At 32.7% G+C, this 16,632-nt stretch overlaps 2 protein-coding genes across 2 annotated transcripts in view; both read right to left on the reverse strand.

Moving 5' to 3' along the window:
- Positions 1-16,632, reverse strand: part of LOC127706737 (uncharacterized) — a 125,864-nt gene that overhangs the window by 102,240 nt on the left and 6,992 nt on the right. The window contains exons 2-6 of the mRNA XM_052211396.1: positions 12,178-12,267; positions 11,870-11,946; positions 9,298-9,468; positions 1,319-1,459; positions 107-220 (exon numbers count right to left, since the gene is read on the reverse strand). Coding sequence (XP_052067356.1) covers positions 107-220; positions 1,319-1,459; positions 9,298-9,468; positions 11,870-11,946; positions 12,178-12,267 — 593 coding nt within the window. The remainder of the gene's footprint in view (positions 1-106; positions 221-1,318; positions 1,460-9,297; positions 9,469-11,869; positions 11,947-12,177; positions 12,268-16,632) is intronic.
- Positions 5,327-8,147, reverse strand: LOC127704220 (uncharacterized). Its single transcript, XM_052208171.1, has 2 exons — positions 7,639-8,147; positions 5,327-7,086 (listed from the first exon to the last, which is right to left on the reverse strand). The coding sequence occupies exons 1-2, from the start codon at positions 7,721-7,723 to the stop codon at positions 6,716-6,718; spliced, it is 456 nt and encodes a 151-aa protein (XP_052064131.1). The 5' UTR covers positions 7,724-8,147; the 3' UTR covers positions 5,327-6,715.

Genomic DNA, 16,632 nt, shown 5'->3' on the forward strand with positions numbered 1-16,632 from the left:
ATAAAAAAAATTATCAAGTTATTATTTACTTCAAGGGAACACCAAGTATCTCTTTATGTTCTATATGACAAAGGCCTGCACCCCTGCCCCATAATTATATACTCACTGTTTTCACAATGTGTTCCACTAAAGTTATCAGCACACACACAACCACTGGCGAGTTCATTAGTACAAGTTCCAGGGTAACATCGTGTACTATCTGTTCTCCATGAACAAGCCTCTGCAAATAGAATAGTATCACATTCAGGTAACAACAAATATATCACAGATGGGTGTGATAATTCAAACAGAATATATCCTAGATATTCAGTGAGTCACATGGAATATTAAAATTGTATACAACTCAAGTGAAAATTGTTGATGTGAAAACAGCTTATTAACTAGAATTAGGTAGTCTAGTGATCACTTGAAGAAAAACTCATGTTAAAGCAAATGTCAAACTCCAACTTTCAAATCAAATGTAAAGTGTATTTTATGGTAATGACACATATAATGTGTATTTTAGGGTAATTACACTCGTTGGTTAATCATCATCTGGAAACTGAAGAAAACCCAGCTTTTAAGGTGACTAAGGGGCATAACTCTTGAAAGGTAAATGTAAAGCCATCAAAATCAGACTTGATCTATATTCTATGGTCCATTACATTGTGTTCAAGTTCAAAACATTTGGTTCAGCAGTATTTAATCATCACAAAACAAAACCAAACTTTAAAGGTAATAACTCTAAAACAGTAAATGTCAAAACCATCAATACTGACCTTGATCTGTATTTTATGGCTTGTAACATTCTGTCAAAACTTCAAGTTTTTGTTCATAGGTAATTTAATCATCATTCGGAAACCAAACCAAATTTTTAAGGTAATTAAGGGGTTTAACTCTTGAATGGTGAATGTCAAAACCATTAATTTGAAAATCAAATTTGACCTGTATGGTCCATATGACATTATGTTCAAGTTTCAAGAGATTTTGTTAAGTGGTGCTTTAATTATCATCCAAGAAACCAAACTTGTGAAGGATGGTCTACTACTATGACGATGTTTAACAACCTAGACTGCCTATGAGGGTGTAACATGATTGGGTTAAGGATGAACTAACAGAAGGAAAGACATCCCTATATGACTCAACTTCTTGAAGCTGGGGTAAAACCATGGTGCATCTTCTGATAAATTGAACAGATATGACCACTGAAATTAAATTGTGGACAGATGACTGTTTTTTAGTTGTAGACTTTTAACAACTGGTATAACATTGAAGTATTCTGTAATTTTCTGAGGCATCAAAAACAACATCAGTTTCCAAGGGAAATAACTCTACTCACTTTGACATTTTGTATTATCAAGATGTCTTGTGTAAGCTCTCCAATATATATTTGGTGTTATTTCCCCATCACACCATTCACAGTGCTGATTGCTAGAGGTAGTACATCTTCTGTAGTTACAATGATCAATGGTCCCACATACTGTAAAGATAAGAAATACAATGATTAATGGGTCCACATACTGAAAACATAGTCTATGGGCCTACATACTGTAACATAAGAAAAAACAATGATAAATGGGTCCACATACTGAAAACATAAGAAAAACAATGATAAATTGGCCCACATACTGTAAACATGAGAAATACAATGATCAATGGGCCCACATACTGTAAACATAAGAAAAAATAATGATAAATTGGTCCACATACTGTAAACATGAGAAATACAATGATCAATGGGCCCACATACTGAAAACATAAGAAAAAGAATGATCAATGGGCCAATATACTGTAAACATTAGAATAACAGGGCCAATATACTATTAACATTAGAATAATAATGATCAATGGGTCAATATACTGTAAACATTAGAATAACAGGGCCAATATACTGTTAACATTAGAATAACAATGATCAATGGGCCAATATACTGTAACCATAAGAAAAACAATGGTCAATGGGCCGATATACTGTAAACATTAGAAAAACAATGGTCAATGGGCCGATATACTGTAAACATTAGAAAAACAATGATCAATGGGCCAATATACTGTAAACATAAGAAAAACAGGGCCAATATACTGTTAACATTAGAATAATAATGATCAATGGGTCAATATACTGTAAACATTAGAATAACAGGGCCAATATACTGTTAACATTAGAATAATAATGATCAATGGGTCAATATACTGTAACCATAAAAACAATGATCAATGGGCCGATATACTGTAAACATTAGAATAACAGGGCCAATATACTGTTAACATTAGAATAATAATGATCAATGGGTCAATATACTGTAAACATTAGAATAACAGGGCCAATATACTGTTAACATTAGAATAACAATGATCAATGGGCCAATATACTGTAAACATTAGAATAACAATGATCAATGGGCCCACATACTGTAAACATAAGAAAAAATAATGATAAATTGGTCCACATACTGAAAACATAAGAAAAACAATGATCAATGGGCCAATATACTGTAAACATAAGAATAACAGGGCCAATATACTGTTAACATTAGAATAATAATGATCAATGGGTCAATATACTGTAAACATTAGAATAACAGGGCCAATATACTGTTAACATTAGAATAACAATGATCAATGGGCCAATATACTGTAACCATAAGAAAAACAATGATCAATGGGCCCACATACTGTAAACATAAGAAAAAATAATGATAAATTGGTCCACATACTGAAAACATAAGAAAAACAATGATCAATGGGCCAATATACTGTAACCATAAGAAAAACAATGGTCAATGGGCCAATATACTGTAAACATTAGAAATCAAAGCGTGAAAGCGCTGTAAAGGCAGTTAATTACAGGTTGTGTGTATTTTTAGTCCAGTTATATCATTATCTTGCATAGTACATTGTACTTATCAGAGGTGGCTTTCAGTATTTAAGATTTAGAGTTCTCTAATGATATTGAACAAGTTTTATGAATGTCATATTCTGAGCACTATATGAAGGCGATTGTTCTCACTTGTTTATGAACTAGTGCATTATGTCCAGTTTGTACCTTTTTTATCTATGTTTATAGTCAAATACTGTTTAAAATAGTTTGGCATTTTCTTTTTAGTAATAAGTAAATGTTATCAACTGTATTTTATTCAACTTTGCAAATGTGGTTTGTGACTGGTAAGTACAATGTATGGATGATAGTTGTTTCATTGGAAATCATAACACATCTCCTTATTTATATAATGACCTATATTCAATGACCTCAGGTACATAAAAAATGTATGTAACTAAACTATGATGGGAAACCTTTGACTTCTTTCTTTTATATAAACTTTTGATTTGGTACCATAGAACTATGTAGAATAAATGTACATTGCAACATGTCAACTCTTTCAATGACAATACTTTTTTTAGAAACTATAACTCCAAGCAAAATTATATTTCCAAGTATAAAGTAATTTATGAATGAAACAAGAGTGCACATGCTGAAATGCCTCGCCTTCTTTACTAATCATTGATATTATGTTGATAGTCCTAAATATAAAGCTTTATTACAACTGTCACATAAACTTAACATTAACCAAGTAAACTAAGCATTGACCAATGAACCAAGAAAACGAGGTCAAGGTCAGATGAACCATGCTAGGCAGGCATGTACAGCTAACAATTCTTCCATACAACAAATATAGTTGACCTATTGCTTATAGTTTAAGAAAAACAGACCAAAACACAAAAACTTAAAACTGAGCAACTGACCTGGAAAATGAGGTCAAGGTAAAAAAAAAAACCTGTGTGACTGACAAATAGATCATAAAATATTTCCATATACCAAATACAGTTGAACTATTGCATATAGTATTAGAAAAAAAGACCAAAACTCAAAAACTTAACTTTGACCACTGAACCATGAAAATGAGGTCAAGGTCAGATGACACCTGCCAGCTAGACATGTACACCTTACAATCATTCCATACACCAAATATAGTAGACCTATTGCATACAGTATAAGAAAAACAGACCAAAACACAAAAACTTAACTATAACCACTGAACCATGAAAATGAGGTCAAGGTCAGATGACACCTGCCAGTTGGACGTGTACACCTTACAGTCCTTCCATACACTGAATATACTAGACCTATTGCTTATAGTATCTGAGATATGAACTTGACCACCAAAACTTAACCTTGTTCACTGATCCATGAAATGAGGTCGAGGTCAAGTGAAAACTGTCTGACGGGCATGAGGACCTTGCAAGATACGCACATACCAAATATAGTTATCCTATTACTTATAATAAGAGAGAATTTAACATTACAAAAAATATTAACTTTTTTTTCAAGTAGTCACTGAACCATGAAAATGAGGTCAAGGACATTGGACATGTGACTGACGGAAACTTCGTAACATAAGGCATCCATATACAAAGTATGAAGCATCCAGACCTTCCACCTTCTAAAATATAAAGCTTTTAAGAAGTTAGCCAACGCCGCCGCCGGATCACTATCCCTATGTCGAGCTTTCTGCGACAAAAGTCGCAGGCTCGACAAAAAGGAGTTCTTAATTAAGAAATAAACTGATTCGCTGAGCGCAGCTGGATACAGCCGCAGAGGTCCAACCATGAACAGTTGGGGCAAAAATGGACACAATATTCAAGCTTGATACAGGTCTGAATTTGGATTGTAATCAAATATTTGACATATTATAGTTTCTGAATAAATGTAGTCACAGAACTTGAAATCGATTATATGAATTGAATTTATATTCAATTAAAGATTTCTTGCTGTTGTGCAATACACTGTGCTGTTGCGCAATACTTAATAAATCTGTTGCCAGACTATAAACAAATAAAGTTCAACTTCTTCTCAATGCCATATTTGAAATTTATGAAAATCAATAGGGAGATTACATCAATAGCTATAAATAATTCACCAAAGTTTCATGCGAACTGCTTAAAGCATTTTTTAGTTGTTGTCCAAAAACTGGAAAATCCCCGCTTTTTTAATGAATAAAACCCCATAACTCAGAAATGTAAAATCTAAAATTTATAAAATTCTAAAGGGAGCTTACGGATTGATAATTTAGTCTTAGATGCAAGATTTTTTTATCAGTTGTTAGTGGCTTTGAACTAGCTGTCAGTAAATGCGAGTACTCTCAGATCTGTACTTAGTGTCTTTTTGTTGTTTGGATGTACAACTACCCGGCCTCGTCCACTTGTATTTGTATTTATCCATCTGATGAGTTAAGCCTCTTTCAACTGATTTTTATAGTTCATTCTTATATTGTACTGTTACACCACTGTCCCAGGTTAGGGGTGGGTTGGGATCCCGCTAACATGTTAAACCCCACAAATTCTGTATGTACATGTATGTGCCTGTCCCAAGTCAGGAGCCTGTAATTCAGTGGTTGTCGTTTGTTTATGTGTTGCATATTTGTTATTCGTTCATTTTTTGTACATAAATTAGGCCGTTAGTTTTCTTGTTTGAATTGTTTTACATTGTCATTTCAGTGCCTTTTATAGCTCACTGTGCGGTATGTGCTTTGCTCATTGTTGAAGGCCGTACTGTGACCTATAGCTGTTAATTTCTGTGTCATTTGGTCTCTTGTGGAGAGTTGTCTCATTGGCAATCATACCACATCTTCTTTTTTATATTTACATCAACAGATATAAACAATTCACCAAAGTCAAGGTGAGACAACAAAACTTAGTTGTAAGATCTCTGAAATTTTTTACACGGTACAAGTTTTTCTAATTGTTGGAGATTGCACGGTGACAGTAACACCTGTAACTGCTTTACCCATTTCTTATGCACTTTGGTTCGATAAACTCACTGAATATCATACCACATCTCCTTATTTTTATATGCATTACAATTTACATGTGCATGTAATTGTAAATAATATTTATATATATATATATCAGAACAAACTTCATTGCGTCACTTTTATTTATGCATCCTTTGGCACAATACAAGTTCTGAAATTACACAACATAAAACAACTAAATGTTATTTCAGATGAAAGTTTTGTTTCAGTTCCATTCATAGGATTTATTAGAATTTTGTATGTTTTGCCAAGTCCAATAATTAGCTCTATGTGCACATGTTAATTGGAGACTTTTCTATCCCGTATAAGAGTTTTGGAACTAATTCTGTTTCTTTTTTTGAAAAAAGTGAGCAAACAAATCATGCACATTTAAACCTTTGTCTGCCATCACACTGTCACCTGGATCACATAATTGAACTATTCTACATCTTTCAACTATTTCACAGTCACTGGTACAACCAACATATGCATTAGAGACATAGTTGACTAAACCACCAGGAGTCGAACATACACGTATTTTCAGTGTTTCTGTTTTTATATGATGAAAAGGTTGCCTGAGCTCTAGGAGCTTTAGGTTTTATCACGGGATATTCTGTGCTGTCAATAATAATCCAAGTTGTAGGAAACTTTAATTTGAAGTTGGATGGCGAAAAAATATTTGACTAAACCACTAAATGGCCAAGTGTTAGCCTCACACCACTGTTTAGACATAAAAACAATCCATGTTTACACAATATTCTTAACACTAGTTTCAATCTAGAATCTAGACAGTTCAAAGTTAGTTGTATAATGCCTCAATTTCATCAAAGTCATAAAAAAACTGATTTTCAAATGACACCCTATCAATTTGAAAATATATATATCTCAAACAATGTGCTGCTGGACCAAGTGTGGTCAAAACAAATAAAAATTTAGTATACAAGTTACAACTCTAAACCGGTATATAAATGCATGGCTGTGTCACGTGTCTTCATTTCAAAATTCTCTGCTGAAAATATAGGCATTGATGGTGTTTGCGTAATTCCATCTGTGAAGCTCAACATTAGCTCTGCAGTTGGTGGTGGACAGTCATAAATCATGTCTGCAGTATGAATGACTTCTTCAGGAAAACCAACTTTACAATCAAAACTTTCCTCTAGATTTCTACTACAATATTCATCAAGTTTAGTTCTTTTGTTTTCACAGGAAACTGCCCTGATTTTTCTTTTTGCGGACGATTCAGTCTCTTGCTTGGTCCAGGAAAATAGGCTGGGAATGGCAGTAGACTTAAATCTCTGTATGGTGGGTTTGCACCCTGAAAAAGGTTATAAAACATTAGTTTTTTGATAATTAAATGAACTTTCATTAGCAATGCATACTTTATACTACCTGGCAAAATATTAACTAGATTTATTCATTACAATATGGATAAAAATATGTTAGCCTGATTCAATGTACATCAAAATGTATGTTATGTAAATCCAAAGGACAAACAATGAGAGACTTATGCAACAAACATACATTGTTTGTACCTAAATAACTATAATATAGATGAGAGCATGTCATTGTTTTGTTCCTGTTAACATTGGCATAGCTTATGCATTCCTGTCATTACTACATTAGCATAATTACTGCTAAAATAATTCTCAGTATGATATACCTCTTGTAAGAAATCATTATAATTGTAGCAAGCACCAAATAATCTCAAACAGATCACATTGAATCATAATCCAAAAAATTATGACGTCTTGAATTAACCACCCCCTTTTATTCTAAAACGATAATTGCGGTTGTAAACAGACTTTGGTTATTTCGCATGGCGATTACATATATAACTATATATTTTAAAAAGAAAATAGAGTTTTACCATGAATAGTTTCCTGCACGTAGTCTTTTTCAGTAAAATGTGCCTTGCAAACAACAGCTGATTGAGATGGACTCCACGATTTCATCGTGTTCTCGTCCAATCTGCGTATGGGCCATGGCGTTGATCCAACTTTTCCTTCTTTTTTAAGTCATTTGGAAATGCATGTCCTCCTCTTAAATGACATCCAGGTACACAACAACAAGTACTTGGCATCGTTAATTAAAAATGCAACTGTATAGTTGCACAGTGCAGAAACCAGAAGTTGAAGAACAGGATCGGCTACCACGGCGCCACCTATTCAGGAACGATAATTTGCTACTTTATATAACTGCGAAATAACAATAACGTTAGACGGGTTCGCGTGCATAAACAGAAATGCGCTTTAAATTGTATAATATAATTCATGTTCAGTCGACCTTTAATTATTATATCAACGACTGAAATGATTTATAAACATCTAGATTGCAGATAACACTCGAAATTAACCCGACCTCTTTCCACACGGAATTCAAATAATTCTAGTTTGTCAATCGGTTGACTGCTTATAATGTAAAATACAAATATATCAAAAGTTTTTAAAACTAACTAAACACAATGATCGTTTCTCTATTTCCCAATGTTAATGAAATGAAACAAAAAACATTTTATATCACAATAAGAAGAGGAGAGAATCAACATTTTCCGGATCTACTTGGAGCCTAATGACCCCCCACGTAGATAAGTTGGATGTCGCGGAAAGAAAGATTAACATGGCAACTAGAAAGGCATTAAAGCACTGCCTTTAAAAACAATGATCAATAGGCTGATATACTGTAACCATAAGAAAAACAATGACCAATGGGCCGATATACTGTAAACATTAGAAAAACAATTATCAATTTGAAATAACACAAATAATTCAATATGTTCTAAATCCCTTTAATATTATTTCACTTCTTTCTGCCAAGCCCCCTTATTTGTTAGTCTCACTCTTTAACCCCTACATGTTGCTCTAGGGTTGCCATCTCTCCTGTCTTTCCCCTCTACCAACTATTTGTCACAAAAAAAATAGATAAAAAAGAGATGCGGAAGCTACCAAACAGATATTCAAACTCATAAGTCCATGACAAGCTGAAAATGGAGTGGCAAAAAACATGTCCAAAAGATAAACAGTTCAAGTGTCCCAAACTCACCAGTCAATTGTCACAGATTCATAAAAAAGTGATAAGTATAAAAAAAGAGGATGTGGTATGATTGCCAATGAGACAACTCTTCACAAGAGACCAAATGACACAGAAATTAACAACTATAGGTCACCGTACGGCCTTCAACAATGAGCAAAGCCCATACCGCATAGTCAGCTATAAAAGGCTTCGAAATGACAAATGTAAAACAATTCAAATGAGAAAACTAATGGCCTAATTTATGTACAAAAAAAATGAACGAAAAACAAATATGTAACACATCAACCATTGACAACCACTGAATTACAGGCTCCTGACTTGGGACAGGTCTCTTATAGAAACATTGTTCCGTCTACATCAATGTTTTAAATATATTTAATCTGCCAGTACAGTCCTTCTAAATGTATACTTAACAATTAGAACTTAGAAAATTGTGGTTAGTTCTTCTAAATAGATTTGATTGTTGCAGTTGGATTAATAACCCAGTGATACTTACAACGACAATATGGTCCATCAGCATAGAATCCATGATTGCAGTCTGTACAAACATTTGGAGATGAACAACTTCCTCCACTGTGGTAGACATTTCCTAGTCTTGTTATCTGATAATCAGAAGAATACGATATACCACAAGCGTCATTTAAATCAGTTTTTCCGTCACAAATTGCTGAAAAAGAAATCAGATAAGGCTTAATAAGTAATATTGAAAATAATAAATGTCTTACAAACATACTCCATAAACATTCCACATTTTTGTTATCTAGGACTTCCCATATCGGAAAAAACAGATTTAGTCCCATTCTGTTTGGGACTGAGGTATTTAGTCCAATTCTGTTTGGGACTGAGGTATTTAGTCCCATTCTGTTTGGGACTGAGGTAAGATCTCATTAAGGTATACCCCACATCTCCTTTATTTATCATGTTTACATTTACTGAATCCGAAATAATAGTATGTACAATTATTAGCAAAATTATGTATATTTTTCTCAAAATAAAAGAGGTATATATATGCTGTTGATATAAACTTCATAAGAACTGGACAATAAATGTAGGTGAGGAGTCACTCCGAGTGCCTGCTGATTCCTGTACACAGAAGTTATACTTAACAGTGGTGAATCCAGGGGGGGGGGAGTTCCGGGGTTGGAATGTCCCCTTTTTTTTGACAATCAATGCTTTTGAATGTCGACATATGGTTGGAATTCCCCTTTATCCTGGGTTGGAACCCCCTTTAAAAAATGGCTGGATCTGCCCCTGCTTAAGTAGTCCTAACAATATTTGTGACAACAGTCTATGGTGATTTAACCCCTGTAGCCATAAGGACAGTTGTTTTCAACTTCAGAGACAAACTTTAGATCTGTTTAACCACTGTAGCCATAAGGACAGTTGTTTTCAACTTCAGAGACAAATTTTAGATTTGTTTAACCACTGTAGCCATAAGGACAGTTGTTTTCAACTTCAGAGACAAACTTTAGATCTGTTTAACCACTGTAGCCATAAGGACAGTTGTTTTCAACTTCAGAGACAAACTTTAGATCTGTTTAACCACTGTAGCCATAAGGACAGTTGTTTCCAACTTCAGAGACAAACTTTAGATCTGTTTAACCACTGTAGCCATAAGGACAGTTGTTTTCAACTTCAGAGACAAACTTTAGATCTGTTTAACCACTGTAGCGTTAAGGACAGTTGTTTTCAACTTCAGAGACAAACTTTAGATTTGTTTAACCACTGTAGCCATGAGGACAGTTGTTTTCAGCTTCAGAGACAAACATAAGATCTGTTTAACCACTGTAGCCTTAAGGACATTTGTTTTCAACTTCAGAGACAAACTTCAGATTTGTTTAACCACTGTAGTCATGAGGACAGTTGTTTTCAACTTCTGAGACAAATTTTAGATTTGTTTAACCACTGTAGCCATAAGGACATTTGTTTTCAACTTCAGAGACAAATTTTAGATTTGTTTAACCACTGTAGCCATAAGGACAGTTGTTTTCAACTTCAGAGACAAACTTTAGATCTGTTTAACCACTGTAGCCATAAGGACAGTTGTTTTCAACTTCAGAGACAAATTTTAGATTTGTTTAACCACTGTAGCCATAAGGACAGTTGTTTCCAACTTCAGAGACAAACTTTAGATCTGTTTAACCCCTGTAGCCATAAGGACAGTTGTTTTCAGCTTCAGAGACAAACTTTAGATCTGTTTAACCACTGTAGCCATAAGGACAGTTGTTTTCAACTTCAGAGACAAACTTCAGATCTGTTTAACCACTGTAGCCTTAAGGACAGTTGTTTACAACTTCAGAGACAAACTTTGGATTTGATGTGTTTTATTTATTTTCACTAAATACACATATCTAATATCATCCAAAAAGTACTATATTATACCAATACATTTCCATTCTCCAAATATATAAGATGTTCATGACATTAAGTAAAAAATTTAAAAGAAGGTTTATTATTGCTGATTTGAAATATAAGATAAAATCATGATAATATTCTTTCACATATTTAATCTATAAGGAAACTCAAATTCAAATCATGCAATTTAAAATGAAGCAAAGTTGATCTAAGATGGATTGATTGATTGATTGGTGTTTAATGCCACTGTAGACACTATTGTGCTATTTCATGGCAGTCAATTTTTTTGGTGGTGGAAGCAGGAGTGCCCAAATTTAAGAGAACCACCATTCTTTGGTAGTAAAACTGACAATCCTAGTCAATTAAGATTGAAGTCAGGTGCAGCTGCCTCGTGAGGGATTCGAACTCACAACCTCAAAGTTGACAAGCTAGTGATACAGTGGTTCTACTAATTAGACTACTCTGCCACTGAGGCCCCCTTAGATGAATTGAGAAGCTTTTAAGGTCTTGTTTAATCATGTAGCTCCTAACTTTTCGATACTTTTTTTAAAATCCCTGGCTTTCAAATGTTTTGAGTTGAGGGTTCCAGAATGACACTTTGGACGCACATAATTTATGAAGAGTTATTTTTCTTTAAACAATCAATACAAATATGTTTCACATTCAAACTTGATCCAAATACATTTTTTTTAAATCTCATATTTTTTACTTACCATAATCACAATCTTGTGAAAATATGTTTGCTACGGCCCAACCTGTTTCACATTTTAAACTGTACTTGTATTCTGATCTGTAAAAAAAAAATTACCCTATTGAACAACCTTATTAAAAACAAAAATATGAAAATAAATATAATGTCCTTCAAAATATTCAAGTAGAATTAAAGATGAGTTAAATATATATATACCATCATCCAAAATAATCAAGTTTTATCAATGATATGTAAAACAAATTATGCAATACAATCTTGATATACAAACTTTTCAGAGGTCCTTTGGTCCAGTATTAATTAGGAACTTACACATATTTAGTGCAACGGCCCCATTTCCAAAAACTACATTTCCGCGTTGTTTTTCTTTCTTCATACCATTCATATTTCTTGACATTGTTTCTGCAAAAAAATAATAAATATGTTTGGAAAATTACAAAAATAACAAAATAATTAACCATCACATTTATAATAAAAAGCATCTTCACTGCTGAGATTCAGCCATTTTTTAGCAATGACAGGTAGACGGAAATTTTTTCTGATCTCATTTTTAATGAAAAAAAAAAAATTATATATGCTCCTGTAAGACATTTAGAGACAACCATCGCAACTTTGGATAAGTGATTTTGGTCCAAAATATTAATTTGTGTTCAAACCAAAAAGAAACCAAGGGACAATCTAATGTCATATGTTTAAAAACAAAACAGACAACACAAGGATCGAATGTTTTATTTCACCAAAAAATTACCAGTGTTATCTTTCTTTTTTAAACATAGGTATGCAATTTTTCTACCTGATCTTATGATCATTTATTGACTTTTTATAAAAATTATGGAACTGAAGATGAATAGTTCTACATTGTATTTCATTTCCATAATCTTACTCAAAAAATTGTGTTCAATTGCCCAAAGATGGAGAATTTCTCAATTTTCATACAAATTCTTTTGATATTTCAATTTTTAGAACGTGTTCTGATTTCTAATATCTTATTTTTATTCAATTGAATAATTTTTGCATGATTTAAATAGAAATCTTCAAAGGAAGGTGTGGTACATTTTTTATTGAAGTTTGACTTAATAATTTCAGAAAATGCACTTTGTCAACAACAAAAATTAAATAACTAATTTTTTATTTAAATTGGTGTTCATTCTTCATTGAGAAAAATAATTTCCTGTATTCAAATATACAAATACCTTACACTGTTTAATATCAATATAATGCATGGGGAATAAACAAAACAATTTTATTGCAGAAAATCTCCAGGTTAGAGTTATTATTTTAATGTGCGTGTTGCTGTGTGTTTGTTTTTTCTACATTGGCTAGAGGTATAGGGGGAGGGGTTGAGATCTCACAAAACATGTTTAACCCCGCCACATTTTTGTACCTGTCCCAAGTCAGGAGCCTCTGGCCTTTGTTAGTCTTGTATGATTTTTAATTTTAGTTCATTTATATGTTTTGGAGTTTAGTATGACGTCCATTATCACTGAACTAGTACACATTTTTGTTTAGGGGCCAGCTGAAGTACGCCTCCAGGTGCAGAATTTTCTCGCTGTGTTGAAGACCCATTGGTGGCCTTCAGCTGTTTTCAGCTCTTTGATACGGTTGTTGTCTCTTTGACTCATTCCCCATTTCCATTCTCAATTTTATTATGTAATTTTATTTTTTTGTTTCAAGCTAATTAGTGATAATTGTAACTTAAATTTAACCAAAATTATTGACTAATATCAGATGATTATAACACTGATTTTACAAGTAAAATAGACCCTGCTTGCATTTTTTCATACACATTTTGTTTTTTGTCTTTTTTTGGCAAAAAATGTATCTTTTTTATCGTTAATTATTCATCTCTGACAGATAATTCACTGAATAATTTTATGTAGTGTAGATCAAAAGTGATTATAGGTACACTATTGAGGTCAATATTATTGTGTATTCAATTATGTAATACAAGAGATATCAAATGTGGTCAATTAAGGTTGGCATTAAAGTGGAGGGGATTCCAATAAAAAATACTCCACTTTTGAGTGAAATTATTTGTAAACAATGACATTTGTCAATCAGCTCTCTTATTTGCAGAAGAAAAGAATGGGAATAATAACATTCCAAAAAAGTGTGGGAATCAACTTTGATATCAATACAGCCCCCCCCCCCTCCTTTAGTGGGAAAAATTTGGTTGATTATATAGGAAATCACAGAAGCATGACTGGAGCGGGCCCCCTCTTAGGCAGTCAGTGGGCCCCCTCATGAAAATTTCTGGATCTGCCACTGTCAATACTCATCTTGTTCCACATGTTATTCAATTACTTAGTCTTAGATACTGATAAAATACTTTCAATATTCTCATCAACTGCTCAAAGTTGATATATTACTTTTCACATTAATTAATAAATAGTAATCTATTATAAATTTTGATTTACAAAAGAACTGTACGCAAGTCACTGACTCATTTATCTAAAATAAAGGAGCTATTCAACCAATCTTTTCTTAATTTAAGGGCAAGTAACATGTCAAAAGTTGGCAATAGTTAATTGAAATGGTGTATAAAGTTTCTGCACGTCATAAAAACACATAATTAGTTTCATGATATGTCTTCAACTTCCAATTCTGCACCATCTCCAAATCTGGAGTGATCACATAGATCCAGCATGGCTGAATCAAAAATTGTGTAATGATTCAATGGTTCACCCAAAGAAGTACAAAATCCTTACTCCAGTCCAGAAGTAGACCAAGTTACACTGGTCTAGAATTCAGAGGTAGACTCAGTGTAGACCATAAGAAAAAAATAATAATGACTAGACTGACATTGAAAAATATTCATATGTATACATGTCAATTTTCATCCATTCTACTAAATTCTCTGAAAATTTTGATCTGGTCAGTAGCACTTGAGTTAAAAAAATGTTGCAGTATTTTGCAATATTTGGCTTTATATTTTCCAAATTTTTCATTACAGAATTAGACAGAAATTTGGTGAAATTCTTGAAAAAGCCAAAACAATATGTTTGTTTCCTGTCATAAAGAAATAGGTTTAGTAGGTTCACGACATTTCCAATGTTATAACAACTTGTTCATTCAAAGTAGAAAAAAGATTCATAGTCTGATCTAATGACACAAAACGGTTGGCAAGTCAAAAAAAGTTTTATGGTTGGGTCGGTTGGAAGACAGGAAACAGAGTCCCACCTCTGTTTTTGGTCTTATTACCAAGAATATCTTAGCCAAACTTTACTCAATTCTTGAAACTAAAAAAAATAAAATAAAAATCCATATTTCTCCATGACCTGAAATTGAACCAAAATGATATTCATTTCACCACAATTTCTTTTATAGTCCTGTTAACGTTGCATCATTCTTAAAATACTTTTGCTAGGGGGAGAAATTTTAATTATTTCTTATCAGAAAACTGTATCAAAATAAACCTAAAATATGTGACAATCAAAAGTTAGATAAAGCACTATAAAAATAATGAGGCCAAAATAGACACTATCATTAATTCTATCTATCTATCTATCTACATTATACTTCTTAACGACAATATGTTGAAGATTACAAGAAGGCACATACTGGGGAAAAAATTTAAAATCTGAACGTATTTACAATAATTTCAAAATTTTTTTTTTTTTTATTCTTGTCATGCTTTTACTAAATTATAAGAAAAAAATCATCAGTTTCGGAACAAAATTTGTAACTTGTCATGATAAAACTATATACCAATTATCAATTCAATATCTTCAAGCATGAAGAAAAAAAGTGAGGAAAACTGATTATTTGAGTGAATTTTCTAAGTCCAAGGACCATAACTCTGCACAAAATCATCAGACTGGAACAAAATTCGAACTTGATCTGTTACTTGTCATGATAAAACTATATACCAATTATCAAATCAATATCTTCAAGCATGACGAAAGAAAAGTGCAGAAAACTAATTATTTAAGTGAATGTTATAAGTCCAGGCCAAGGACCATAACTCTGCACAAAATAATCAGACCAGAACAAATTTCGAACTTGATCTGTAACTTGTCATGATAAAACAATACACCAAATACCAAATCAATATCTACAAGTATGTAGAAAAAAAATGTGGACAGACAGACAGACAGACAGACAGACAGACAGACGGAGTGCAAACCTGAAGTCCCCTTCGACTTCCGAAGTCGGTAGGGGACTAATAAAAGAAAGTAGGCAGAATTAAATATGTTATCAAAATTTGCAGGACTGTCAGATTTTATCTCTTAAATCTAGGGCAATTTATTATGTTGGTTAAAAGCTCAGTAGAGCTTATGTTATGTCTTTGTTTTGTAATCTATGCTGACTCTAAATAAAGCTTATTTATTATTATCAAAAGGTAAAATATTGATAGTTTTCAACATAAACTTGATCCAATACATGTGCAAGACATTAAAAATAGTACTTGATTAAAATTTTTTTTAAAACCTTATCATTATTTGTCATTTGTCTGAAATAACAGGTTAGAGGAAGTTTTTGTAAGAGTTTTTATATGGTCTAACACTCACATGTAAGTAACAGTGCAGTAATGATTGCTAAATTTCAATAGAAGTGTCACAAATTCCCCAAAAGTGATCAGTTCTATTAGAAATTATGTTATTTCAGATGTTTAACATATCATAGGGTTATCAAATGGAGCTACATTTATTGGTAATACATTAGAATTTTTACATATAACACTCCCAACATTGCCTTGGTAGTCTCAGTCTCAAGAAAATACTTTCATGTTCCACCAAGAATCCTAATGGTCTGGCCAGTTTTTTA

Source organism: Mytilus californianus, unplaced genomic scaffold (assembly GCF_021869535.1).
Source record: "Mytilus californianus isolate M0D057914Y unplaced genomic scaffold, xbMytCali1.0.p SCAF_6, whole genome shotgun sequence".
Lineage (NCBI taxonomy): Eukaryota > Metazoa > Mollusca > Bivalvia > Mytilida > Mytilidae > Mytilus > Mytilus californianus.